This window comes from Hyposmocoma kahamanoa, unplaced genomic scaffold, assembly GCF_003589595.1.
Source record: "Hyposmocoma kahamanoa isolate Upper Pololo Valley unplaced genomic scaffold, ASM358959v1 86, whole genome shotgun sequence".
Classification (NCBI taxonomy): Eukaryota; Metazoa; Arthropoda; class Insecta; order Lepidoptera; family Cosmopterigidae; genus Hyposmocoma; species Hyposmocoma kahamanoa.
The window spans coordinates 16958258-16973055 of record NW_020654289.1 but is presented as its reverse complement, the minus strand read 5'-3'; the positions used below and the strand labels follow the sequence as shown (position 1 = coordinate 16973055).

The window sequence follows — 14798 nt, the reverse complement described above, 5'->3', positions numbered from 1 at the left end:
GTAGAGTAAATTTTATAAGTACAGCAAAAAGTAGTTTACAGAAAACAGATTTATATGTATAAATTACATCCAATTATCACATAATATTTGATTTTAAAATCGGGACTGAATCGTGTATAAGACATTTATTATTTTATTTCTCTCGACGTTTCGGACGTGTTGCAATGTCGAGGTAAATGTGTTTTATACACGAGTGAGTCCCGATTTTAAAATCAAATTAATAAGTAAGTAATGCATTCAATTAATATTTTTACTTTCATTGAACATGATATTTTACTTATTTGTTGCGTTACTGCGTTCCGCTTTTCAAGGATAAGGGTGCTGGTGAAATTACAGGCACATGGGTTTCAACGCATATCTCAGGATGACGGACGCAGGCAATGTTCCTCAGATCTTTGCGATTTAAAGCTGTGAGTGGCACTGCTATGGACTGGCGAGTACCTTAAGAGTCTATAATCCAACCAAAATGGAATTGATTGATTCCGCATAAAAGTTAAAGTGTTGAATCAATCGCTTTGGGAAAAATATATAGTAGAATTGAGGATATACTCCGATTGCTTATACGGTGTGAAAACACGATTCCTACAAATTTTCACGATAGAAGAAAAACACAAACTTACCTAGAAATTTTACAAGAAAACCACTGTATTTAAAAAGGTACTTTACGGGTACCAATGATTTTTATATCAACGGAACTAAGTAGAATACGTACATTTTTTTTTTTAATTAATTCTGAAATTCTGCAGTATCCCTGCTGCTCGACCTAAGCAAAATTAACCGTATTAGTACGGGATAAATTTGAATTCGTACTGAGGCAGTATCGGCTCTTAATACCAGGCGCACGACTTGTTCGTCCTGTCAATTGGTATCATAAAAAAAACTCTACAGTGTGTGTAGCCACGCTGAGACGACAGACCCTGGTTCAAGTCCAGTTGGTTCGAAGGAATTATTCTTTATGTTTGTTTGATCTTTGTAACAATAATAATTACATCCAATTAAGTTTCTAGTAGCAGTAGAGCTCCTTGTGAAGGAGTTCGCCCAGGTAAGTACTGCCGCCTTACTCATTTCTGCCTCCAAGCAGTAATGTTAGCATTACTGCGTTCCGGTTTTTAAAGGGTGAGGATGCTAGTAAAAAAAATTACAGGCAGATGGGACTTGTCAACTTATATCTCAGGGTAACAGGCGCAGTGGCTCTGCCTGTCAGATCTTTGCGAATTGAAGTTCTGAGTGGCGAACTGTCATGGACAGGCATGTAGCTTACCACCAGACTCACCACGTATTCGTCCCGTCACTTGATATTATAAAAAAAAAGTTTTATGATACTATTAATTTACACATCGCCACTATTATGTGCCTTTCTGCAAGTAAGTTCTAAAGAACCCACTTAGACGTCAATTCTTTTATCGGCAAAGTCGACGAACCCACTTGTTCGTTGTTCAGAACTTGAAACTGATACACTTTCCCCAATAGGATTAACTGATGTAACCTTGATCAAACGATTTGCTGTAACTATCCTAAATGTTTTTATTTCTTTTTGATAGAGCATTCTCTCCTTTTTTATTCGTGTTTTATTGACCAATCCCTTGACTGGTATTTGTCAATTGTCGACGTCTAATTAAACCTACTGGCGCCAGATTGTCTCGAGACTGTCGGTTTTAGAAACAATTCGCATTTCGAGAAATAAAAGACGGGTGATTCTGAGATTTCGAGTATTTAAATTATATAGGGTATCCAAGGGCTGTGCCACACGCAGGGAAAGTACTTTAGATATTTTTGATAGGACATCATCATGACACCTCCATGAAGCAAACTTCATGGAGGTATTATTTTATTTTTAAAACTATGTGATATAGGATATCGAGTTCTCAGGTTTTCACTATTATTACATATAGGAAATGAAACTATTTTGTTATTTTCGGATCTAAGTCGCGTACATTTGTTATTTTTTTATAATCTTTTTATAAAAAAATACGACCTCAAAAGTTCGTGGAGTTACATCTATTTGAAAAGTTTTATTGAGATCGGACACTGGAAAGTGCGCGAAACCGAAATCATCCCGTAGTTTGCCACTTTTACAAGTGGAATATTTTCATCAAATTTATATGGGACCAATACTGGGTACCTCAGTATTGGTCCCATATAAATTTGAAGAAAAAGCCTTTCCAATAAAAAAAGAATCATCGAAATCGTTTTACAAATGCCGCGTAACATACATCCAAAAAGAAAAGACTGTCGAATTGATGACCTCCTCTGTTTTTCAAGTGGGATAACAAACCAACGTTTCGAGTTACATGTCCCATGTTCACGGCTGACTGAGATGAAAACAGTTTTTTACCCGTTAGGCGATTTTCACACTGCACCGCGTCCCGCGACGGAGCGGAATCACGCCCGCGATGTTGGAGACGCAGATTTGCGTCAAACCGCGGTTTAATCTGCGCGGGGGCAGCGTCTAGCGGCCCCGCGTCACTTAAAGTACTCGCTTCGCAGTTGATAGCCGTAATGATTGTATATGTAGCCGAGGTCCTTCTTTGACAAGAATGGTTAATAATACAGAACTCATTCAGGCCGCTGCAGTTATACTGTCCATTTGGTTTTTATTCACTCAAATAAAAAGACACCGATGATATTAGATACATCCCTTTTTACGAACCAGATCGATAAATGTATAATCTCAACTTCATTAAAAAGATTTAAGAAAATACGAAGATAAATTTGGTCGATTTACAAATATAAATTTATCGACGTAGAGATCTATTGTAGAAAACTAAACATGTCCTTAAGCTTAAACATCTGTGCGGTAGTGCGGAGCGCAGTGTCCTCCGCGCGGGGGTGCGGCAAAACCGCGCGGGCCGCGCTCCGGCACGGAGAAGTGTTGTCAGTGTGTTCGACGGCGCGTGTTTTCCATGACTGAAACTGAGGTACTTCTGTACAACGTTAACAAACGCAGCTCCGCGCTCGCCTTACGGCAAATATTAATCCAAACCACCCTGTTTTTCACTATAGTTACAAAATGTATTAAGTAAATATCTTATTTTAAAATGTTCAAAAGAACATTTAAATTTCCGCCACATATGTGTTTCACAAATTATTTACTTTAACATTTATTAATAGTTAATAATCATTTAATGTAATTAAATTCATAGTTATATGCTCCATTTATTAGACTAATGCATATAAATACACTTTTAATATATTTTTATGTAATATAATTTTACTTAGAAGTGTTCTACTGAATTATTATATAGTATTTTCTTATTAAATGTTTTTTCAACGATGAAATGTTTAAGACATAGGCGTTATTAAAAATTAAATATTTTTCATAAATAACAATAATAAATATATGTTTTGTAATAACACTTCTAAAGTTAATAATTCTTAGTACATAATGTTAAAAAAATAGAGCTTTTCTTCGGTTGATACTACAATCACGTAACGTTGGACAAGTAACAGCGCAACAGATCTAGGCCTGTTTTGTGATAAGATCAGCTAATGCAAAATCTACTGAAATTATGTTCAAGAAGTGGACGAAGCCTTTTCATAAGTTAGGAGAGCACTTTCGGGTTTGACGGCTTTCTCTTTAGTGTTTCTTTCCTCATTTATCCCTAGCCGCTCTTAATTTGTTTTTAAAGTGTTATTTCTTTGTTCAGTATAAATTATATAAAGTTTTACTTTTTGTTGTTTAAACTGCTTGTTATTTTGAAGAATTAAGACTTGTGTACATTCCTCTGAATAGTTGTGTCCATAATGGAACTCTTTCGCACCCCTCATAGAAGAATAGAACCCATATCCTCTGCAATTCTTGTAACTCTATCGACTGTGCGGCATATTAAAACATGAATTTCACATTGGGGCCGCCGAATTATCTATGGCTACAACCCTCTCCTTAAATAATGACTTAGATAATAACTTGAGTAATTGGTGTTATATTTAGGAAATGAACTATTTTTCCGGATTTAAATCGCGTATATTTGTTTTTTCAAACAAACCGACGTTTCGGGCCCTTTACAGGTCCCATGGTCACGGTTGACGGTTGACTATGGGACCTGTAAAAGGCCCGAAACGTCGGTTTGTTTGAAAAAACAATTATACGCGATTTAAATCCGGAAAAATAGTTTCATTTCCTATGTGTAACAGTCGCGAAAACCTAAGAACTCGATATGGTGTTATATTGCTAACTAAAAGAATACACCAAAAAACCGTCCTTTATATTTTACAAAGATTTTAAAACAAAAATTGTAATATTACCCAGTCCATTACGAACATTACAATTTTCGTGAAGCTTAGCAGTAAATTATTTCTTAAACGAAAAGTTTGTAAAAAACGAGTCTGGATAAAACATTTTCTTGATGCGATGTTTACAATTTCAGTAAAACACAACTCAGCGTGATTCGCGGCATTTCTGTAGATAGTCTGAAAAAGTTTGAAGACTCGGTCCTTTTCTCAAGGTTATGAAATAAATTAAATAAAGTAAGCACTTTTGAAGTTTCAGGTAAAATTACTGCTGATAGCCGTGAATAGAAGAACATACTATGCCAATTCTAAGTAACGGGAGCTAATTGCATGTTTAGTGGTTTTTCAAACGTTATTGTATTCGAATACTTCTTCTTAAAGTACCTCTCTAACAACTGATTTACGGATGTTCATACGCGAAAACAGACACACATTGTCATAGGCATATTTTTCAAAATGGCCGATTTAAGATGGCTGCTGGAAAAAATGCGCTTGGATCTGCCTGGATTATAATAAACAAATACTACTTTAGAACATAAATGCTTCGTCGACAAAATGATATAAAAAAAAGATAACAATATTTAACAATTTGAAACTTGTTTATATTCAACTGTAGCCGCTGGTGATTAGAATTATATAAAGTCCTAAATTGACGACGAGCTTGACATGCTCTTGATTCTACAGATGCCGTCAAAAAGATCAGAGCGATCAAACAATTACTACTTAAATACACATTCAAATTAATGTATTTTGTGTAGTCCTCTACACACTAATCCTTTATCAACCCTCTTAACAAGGTATTCCTAAAAATCAACTTTCTATTGATATAAAGATCAAGCAAATACAAAGAAAATTCCTTCGACCCGGCTCGACTCTGAACCAGCGACCCGCCATACCAGGACTATCGCTCTTACAACTGAGTCAACATACGTTACGAACACAGACCACATAAATTACGAATTTCTCTATGTGCTTGTTGCAGATCTTTATTTTTTGGTTTTAAAAACTTTATACTGTTTATTAATATACTGTTTACCATATAATGAGCAAAAGAAATCCCCTGAAGGGAATTTTCATCAGTAGTCCAATTACGATATTGTTAAAGGAAGAGAGTATTTCTGGGTATTCAATATTAAGATTATTAACAATCAGGACCCGGATATTTTGTGCGATAACTTTATAACGATAACTGTAACGGAAAAACGAATTTAATAATAGTTTTTAGTTCTTCATACCAAAAGTTAATAATATGTGTTTAGTTGGGGTGTGCGCGTATGCACGTCTATGTGCAAGTGTCAGATTTCGTGAATGTGAAATATTTTTTTGTGTTATGAACACTTTGTTATGGTAACAACAATTAGGTGACTTAAATCGCAAAGATCTTAGGGGCACTGAAACTGCCGCAGAGCGGGTACGCGAAGACGCTGTCGACGCATACCCGCAACGGTACGGCGGCGGGGAAGTAGGTGAGGGCAGTTCGCTGCTCGCCTAATTTCCTGGTAGGACTTGCGAGTATGAGTGGGGACCCCTTGCCCGCATTGCACGGTCTCACTCGTCTAGGGGGTTGGGTTGACCCAACCCCCCAGACGCATGCAGTCCCTCCCCTCTGTGGCGCGGAAACCCTGGCGAAAGCCAAGGGCGGCCGGCGGGTGTCGTTGTGGTTGAATCTTCGGGATCTCACGCACCCTTAACACCCGGCCTTGCGGGCAACGCCGGTAAAGATTTAGTGCGGTAACCTCCCCAGCCTCGGTCGCATGCATAAAGCGTTTCTCCACCGTAAAAAAATGGGCGCTGCCACTGCGCTCGTCACCCTGAGACATAAGGTGACAAGTCTCATGTGCCTGTAATTTCACCAGCACCCTTACCCTTCAAAACCGGAACACAGCAATGCTCACATTACTGTTTGGTGACAGAAATAGGCAAGGCAGTACTACTGGTATAGGAAGACCAAGTGTCCATAAGTGTTCATATTACACCGGCTACAATTTTTTTTGAATTATCAGTATGTTATACAACCACACCAATTACTTGGTCTCAAACTAGGGAATTTCCTTTACTATGAATACCAGAGCAACAAAATTCAGATCGGGGTCCATTTCCCAGAACACCCAGACTGAAACTAATTTAGAAAAGTTTCCGGGATCTCTTTATCAAGCGCCCACAGTGCAAACCGTTGAGCCATGGAGATCGACGTTATATTTAATAAATACAAATTACGTACCACTGTACGTTTTCTTTAGCGAGAAGAACAGATAAATATTAAAGTTATAATCGCAGTACAGAGTACTAAAAAAACGACCTCAAAAGTAAGTGGAATTACGTCTATTTGCTAAGTTTTATTGAAATATCCCTTAGTTCGCCACTAAACAGGACTTGACACTGGAGATAATAAAAATCGGTTCTCACTACTCAAAGTATATGGAGAGAAAAACGCCTTGAATTGGAGAAATAGCAAAATCAACCATTAAAGTAATTGCTCCTAAATTAAAGTTAGGCGCTATTTATAAAAATGAATCTTCATGCGTGAACAGCCACCCTTCGAGGTCGATGATAGTACTCGAAGTACCCCCTTTCCAACAAAAAAGAATCATGAAAATCGGTTCACAAATACCGGAGTTATCGCGTAACATACATACAAAAAAAAGAACACAGACGAATTGTGAACTTCCTCCTTTTTTGAAGTCGGTTAAAAACTGAAGACAACGTACTAGGTTATCTAACTTGTTAGCAAGAATCTTTGAAATCAAAACAAAAAGATATACAACATTGGAGATTATTTTATTATTGGAATTTGAGGTCTCATTACGGCCCTGCCTGTGATGGAATTTCCAATATTTAGATTAATTAACAGAAACCCCACAGCTCTTTTTCGAGTTCCAATAGCTGTTTATTTTGGCATTATTAATTAATTCGTCTGATCGCCTTATTATTCTCTGTGTCGGTTTTGTTTATTATAAATTACCTAATTGAATTGAGGGAGAATATATTTTCTATTCTATTTGTTTTTACATAAATATAGAAAACAATAAAAAAAATAAACAGTAAAATAATTGTATTTCGAAACAAATTCGTCGTAATGCATGTTTTTAAATTATAACACGGATGTATTTTGTGAATTTTTGTGTAATTACTTAAATTTTTATAAAATTGAAGTAAAGCCCAATAACAAGAGTTAAAGCGGACAACACACGTGTAATTTGTGTTAGCGAGTCTTTCCACGGTTACAGAGCAATGTCATTGCGTAGTTTAACTGCGAAACGTTTCCAGTCTATCTCAAATATAAGCGATTGTGGGAGTCAGTGCTGGCAGTGGCAGTTAGTCATAATATCGTTTATGATTATTTTTTAACCGACTTCAAAAAAGGTGGAGGTCATCAATTCGGCTGTATTTTTTTGTGTGTGTTACGCGATTACTCCGGCACTATTTCTTTTTTTGTTGGTAAAAGGGTACCTGGGTACCTCAATATTGATCCTATTTAAATTTCAGGAAAATATTCCACCCCTAGCGGTGGCAAACTTGGGGATGAATCTGGTTTCGCGCAATTTCCGGTAACAATTCAAACAACAACAACATCAAAATTCCACGAACTTTTGATGTTGTTTTTTTTAATAAGTCTTGTGCTCAATAGAGAGTGCCAATTACTTTAATAGCATTGGGCTTCAAAGAAAATAAATTTAAAAAAAAACCGGTAAAATACAGTTTACTCCAAAGTGTCAACGAGACCAATTAAGGAATCGGGTCCGCAGAATGTTCTGGTTTGAGCATCAGATCAAGGTTACCATTATTATTATAATGTCGTCATATTAAAAAAATCTATATTTTGTAGCAGTAGAGCTCCTTGTGAAAGAGTTCGTCCAGGGAAATACTACCACCTTACCTATTTCTGCCGCCAAGCAGTAATGTGAGCATAATTGCGTTTGCCCTTCCCTTCCCTTCAAAACCGTTTGAAGGGTAAGTGTGCTGGTGAAATTACAGGCACATGGGACTTGTCAACGTATGTCTCAGAGTAACGGGCGCAGTGGGAATGCCCCCTAGATCTCTGCGATTTAAAGCTCTGAGTGACACTACATGCAGTCAAAACCGACTTCATGCAGCCGAGATCCACTGCATGCAGTTGTGTTTTGGGCTGCATGATGTTGATTGCGACTTCACGCATTAACTATAAACATGCAGTTAATCTGTAAGCAGCCTTAACGGTGCTTTACTAAACTCGTATGTTGCGACTTGTTACATAATAATAAGTTGAAACGGCTTATTCCCAGTCGTTACCACTGGCTTTGTTGCCACTGGCGACAAATGGGAAAAAACCTGTATGTTACCAAGTGGTGAGAAACGGGATAAAAAAATCACATTTGTTGCCAGTGGTGATTTCCACTGGCGACAAATGGGGAAAAAAACCCATATGTTACCGGGTGGTGACAAATGGGATAAAAAGATGTGTTGTTGCCTCGGCGACAAATGGAATTTTTTTTTTAACTGCCTCTGTGGCCGAACGGTTACCGGACTGCCATGCAGAGGTCCTGGGTTCGATTCCCAGGCTGGGAGAAATATGTGTATGGCCTACATTTATTTCTCTTGGGTGTAATTTGTGGTTGTCTATGTATGTGTCCATGGCACCTGCGACACAGGGTTTCCCTAGTGCGGGGCTATAAAAAATAAATTAAAATATCCCAGTAGTTGCCAGTGGTAACAAATGAAATAAAAAAACCCAACTAATGTTCGTTTATTGCCGCCATTGAAAGGGAATAAAATAAAATTCGAGTTTATTGATAAAAATATAGATCTTTTTTTTAAAAAAAAATCGGATGTTTCCAATACCATACAACGAATTTTACACATATTTCCTATCTTTTTACGTCGGGCGTAAAAACATGTCAAACAGAGCATATATGTAAATGTAATGTAAACTACGTTGGAAGTGAACATTTAACTAGCATTACGCGTAGTAACTAGATACGCTTCGTTAACCACATCAATCATACCATAGATCATGCTCTTCTTCAGGTTTGACAGATAAATGACGTCATATCTCTATGTACATTTCTCATGAATAATATGGGCTCATGTGTAATGGAAATAAATTAAACCCTGGCTCATGTATCCAGACGTCTTAATTGTTATAACGATAAATGTAGATTACGTTGATATAGATTTAGTAACCATATAAATTGATATACTATCTGAAACGTAGTATACCTGAATCGGATAAGGTTTTAGGAGTTATTATGAATTCTTTATTGCACGAAGATGAAACATTACAAACACATATTTGTTTACAAATTCAGGGCGTTCGAGACCGTGGACGTTGCAACACATCCGAAACGTTTTTTATATACGAATTTGATAATAAATAATGTATAAAAAAAGGGAAAGTTTAAATCAATGTATTAAAAATACATGTTACATAATCTCAGTACAGAGTACTAAAAAAACCGACCTCAAAAGTACGTGGAATTACGGCTATTTGCTAAGTTTTATTGAAATATCCCCTAGTTCGCCACTATACAGGACTTGACACAGGAGATAATAAAAATAGGTTCTCACTACGACACTACTTAAAGTATACCGAGAGAAAAACGCCTTGAATGGCAGAAATAGCAAAATCAACCATTAAAGTAATTGCTCCTAAATTAAAGTTAGGCGCTATTTATAAAAATGAATCTTCATGCGTGAGCAGCCACCCTTCGAGGTCGATGATTTTCTTCAAAATGAAATAAGATTACTATGAAAGTACCCCCTTTCCAACAAAAAAAGAATCATGAAAATCGGTTCACAAATACCGGAGTTATCGCATAACATACATATAAAAAAAAGAACATATTCGAATTGAGAACCTCCTCCTTTTTGAAGTCGGTTAAAAAGACGTAAAGAGAGGTGCGCTTATCTCTATGGAATGAAATAAAATGAAATGAGGTTTACATGCATTGAATAGGTTTTCGCAGGATGATAGTTATTAAATTAAAGTTCTTTTATTCAGCCATTATACATAAGCATGCAAAATTTAATCTTGTAAGTAGTCGTTTACACTATAATAGAAGTGGTCTCTTCCAGCCAACTCCAGCTGCAATTACGTCTTTTTTTATACAAAAGTAAGTCAGCATTTGATCTTCATCTCACCAGATGGAAAGTGACGATGAGGTCGACGATGAATCATGTACATCTAAATAATGTCTATTATTAACATTTGCCTTGAAAAGGCTCAATGAATATCGTTCGGGGAATAACTCCCTAAAAAAACCTAACTTCCCCAAATCGCAACAAAGAATAATTAGTTTAATTAAGGAATATAGACACCACCTATCAAAGTTCCTGCAGGGCTTCGTGTGGTTCAGGGGTTCGTCGTTTATCTCCGCGACAAACACGATAAACGGTTCAAGATTTCAGACGCAAATATTTACTGTCGCATCACTTTGTAAGTTATAATAAAGTCCGTTTTATTTTTAGTATAACTATACAATGATTCATTAACTGCGCACCTAGGTGTCAATACTTGCTGTTTTTTTTTATATAGCTTAGTTATATAATAAAAGGAAATCTATCCATATCGAATAGGATAGTCGCCTCGATTTTCGCGGTATAGGTTAGGTTAGGGGCAAAGGACTAGACAAGAAAGTTAGGAAAAGAAAATAAAAAATACATTATTTTAGTACAAAAGACATGTAAATGATAGTACTTTAAAAGTAAGCAAAAGTACCAAAAAGACAAATTATTCACAGTTCAAACAGCGAACATTTTTGCATAGAATGTTTTGATAGCTACAAAAATACTAAGTGAAGGAGGTAGTAACTTTAAATACGTATATATTTATTACTAAGGATGTAATATGTATATACATTATATTAAAGATTACAAATAAAACATTTTATTATGAATTTTACTATTTTATTCTAAAGGGCATCTATCCTTCTTAGTATTTTCATTGTGTGACGTCTATCCATACAGGCAGGCATCTATCCTCAAAAAAATAGGTTTGCAAAAAGTCAATTTCTTCAAAACCAGTAAATGCTAGATCAATAAAATTAAGTATTAATGTAATGTAAAAGATTAAATTAGTTATATCCATAGTAATTATTCATGGTAAACTAATAATTTTTAAATTAAGAGGCCCCTTCAAAACGTGGGGCATCTCTCCCGGTTTTACCCTCAACGTGCAACTGCGTAACTAATCATTGTACGATAACTGATGGTGATATAATAAGAAAAAATTACAAAAACCTTCGATAACTCGTGGAGACCTGCGGGGTAGGTGAGCTCGCAAAGTAAAAGGAAGGGTAGCCGTGCTACCACCAACCTTTACATCCAAAAAGTCGAAGGGCTCGTACTGCTTCACCTCTTCACATGCACCCACCGATAACGCCACTATGAACAAACTTGCGTACACAGCTGAGTGCCAGGCGGACATGCGGATATTAAATTAAAAATTTAAGATGATGTGGATGCGGGTTTTTTTAGTTCGAATGTTGTAACATCGCACACACTTATTTTTAAGTCACTGGCGGTTTATGCGGCGTTGGCGTAACACGGATTGGGATGGGAAAGGAAAAGGAGATGCGAGCTCAGACATAAACTATCTGGCGTTACCGATAACTTTACTACAATACATATTTATATGATGATGTACTTGTATATAAATATGAACGATATATGCACCTACATACGTAACTATCACGTAACATATAAACACAATCAGTGACGTAGCGTCGATTTCACGATTACAAAAGTAGTTCGTCCGGGCTCGATTGTGTTTTTATGTTCATCTGACGTCGCCACCTTTGTGTTGCTCGTGATAGCATTTTTTCAATAGTGGAATTTATCTCCTAATTTTAAGTAAAAAAAATAAGGGCCGCGCTCGCCGTCGCCCCTTTGCTGTGCCGACCGGGGCCATGGCCCGCTCTGCACCCCCCATGCTTTGCCACTGAACACAATAAATGTATCTGAACAAATTATTACTTTATATGTAAATCCCTGCTCTTTTAATTTTCCTTTGAATGATGCTACCGATGGACTGTGACGAAAGCTAGCAGGCCATTTATTCCACAAAAGAGCTGCATTTACGGTAAAAAAAATGTGGAAAATTTTGGACTTGGATTACGGTATAAAAGTGTCGTAGTGCGTGGGATATACAAGTTTGATATATTTACACATTTAACGTACCTTCAGCCCACGGGATTATAAATACACATGTACAACGTACATATGCGATGGGATGCACCAATCTCTGTGCGGCAGACTCTCTGCGGATATTCACTAATGGAACGTACTCACGGCATAAGGTATTAGTTTACATTCATTGCACGTTCTGGGCAAGTGTTGGTGGTATTAGTTTGTATGTATTAAGGACCTACTACTTAATGTTATTACATATTTAATACTATTTCTGCTGGGAAAAAGAAGCAACATAAAATGAACTAACATTGAACAATTCCGATCAACGTTACAAGTATATTTGAAAAATACGTGGAATATCGATCAACTGATGTCGCTTTCATTATTTACACGCAAAAGTAATCAAGAAGCTACATTCCATTTTCATTATCTAACATGTGTGTTGTTGTTCATTGTAATAAATGCCGTTCTATCCTATTCAATGCATTATTATTAACACTAACGAAGTTGCACGACGAGTTTACTTTGTCGAAATAACTGTTAGTCATGCTAATCTAATCGATAATAAATCTAAATATAGTTAAATAGATCGCAGTGTCAGTATTCATGAAAGTTGCTTCCCGATAAGGAAGGGTCACATTAGTTACATATAGTGTTATCTCCTTTGCCCTGTGTAACAACTGCCACGAATTAATCATTGTCAGAATCCAACCGAACGCAAGTTAGATTCAATTTATTTTCGGCCTGCAACATGATTTCCCGAGCGTGTTCGACGTTCGAAATTGAAACAAAAAATGAACAAAAACAAAACCACATGGAAACAAAAATGCAGAATCCCAAATTTTCTCGTACGATAATTGGAAATATATAGTTGTTAATGGACTTTGATATTGCCTCCGTACGGACTCGTATTCAATTTTGTCAACTGAATCGTAGAGTTAATTTTTACAGCGAACTAAAAACAGTACATAGAAATGCTTTTGAATTATTTACGTAACGACTGTTAATAATTACACATTTTCAGACAATGTTATTACATATGTTTTTGTTTTTTTTATTATTTTATTTATATAATAGGAAGATCAACAGTTTAAATCTAAATTAAACGTATATTAATAACAACTGAAAGCCAATTCCAGATTAAAAAATAGAAATGTAATGAGGAACCTTAATGCATGCAGATATGTTTTTGAAATTACTAGATACAGATTCAAAATCAACACACAGAAAATTCACGCTGGTTACTTAACTCCTTCGGACAAATGCGTACTGGTAATTGAACGTAGTTAAGCAAAAAGGATCCAATTCACAAAATTAACAAAAAATGAGTTATATGTACCAAATAGTTCCTCAAGCCTAACCTCTTAGATCAACAAAAAAAATCCAACATATAAACATAACTAAATATCTCTTGAGTTACATGACATTGTAAGTTTTGAAAATAAAATAACAGTGAGAAATACTTTGAAACTTCAAAACTTCTTGTCCTGTCCTCCTCCTCAATCCTTTTTGTTTAACTACGTCCAATTGATTACCGCTAAAACATAAATAAATAAGATAACCAAGACAATTTGATAATGTTTCAAAAATTACTTAAAGATGCAAGCCTTGCGTCGAAACAGAACCTAGAAAGTCCTTTAAACAGGCAAGCATTCTCCCAATTGGGGTATGATTGCGAAATATAGATAATTATCTATAGGGTTTACACACATGATTATGACTTCTACCGTCGCGGACGTTGTTCACAACGTAAATGCTGTAATTGAAAATATTTGAAATTTAGTGAGGTATGCATGAGTTTAGAAACCGATTCGGCTTAGTAAGGTGCCTTGCGGAGACACCTCTACCTTATATATGAAGATGATTATGTAATAATGGGACAACATCGAATAACATTGATTTTCTTTGTCCACAGTATACATGCCTTCATGAGAATCTATTTCATTATTTATGCGAAGAAAACGGTGGAGCAGTTACCTTACCAGCAGCAAGAGGAGATGATGCTTGGAAGGTCTACTTTAACGAGAACCCTGAAGAGATCGTTGACGAATTCGCCATGAGATACGGCATTGAAGCTATTTATCAAGCTATGACGTAAGTATCTTGGTATAAGATCTGAACAAACGATATCGATACTTCGGGGAAACAAAAGGCGTTAAAGCCAACATACAAAAATAGCACGACGAGTGTAAAATAAAAATGTTTCGGTTCATCATTAATTTTTTTCATAATTTCTATAACTGTTTTTACGTAAATTAGCTAGATTTAGGCACTGAGAAAAGACATTAAAGTTTTATTAAATATTATTTTGTAAAATTGGCATTTACGCCTTTTCTTTCCCTGACATACATACGTATGTATTTTCGGAAATAGGTGTTCAAATAACCCACTTTCAACAAGCGTTACTAGTTTATATAATAATACAATTTTCTAAATCTTGCCATGGTGTACAAAGACTAGAA

At 36.1% G+C, this 14798-nt stretch overlaps 1 protein-coding gene across 5 annotated transcripts in view; it reads left to right on the top strand.

Annotated features, from left to right (window-relative positions):
* Positions 1-14798, top strand: part of LOC113234812 (protein unc-13 homolog B) — a 403601-nt gene that overhangs the window by 375113 nt on the left and 13690 nt on the right. For all 5 annotated transcript variants that reach the window (XM_026470308.1, XM_026470309.1, XM_026470307.1 and 2 more), the window contains one exon: positions 14252-14430. In XM_026470308.1, the coding sequence (XP_026326093.1) occupies positions 14252-14430 (179 nt within the window). The remainder of the gene's footprint in view (positions 1-14251; positions 14431-14798) is intronic.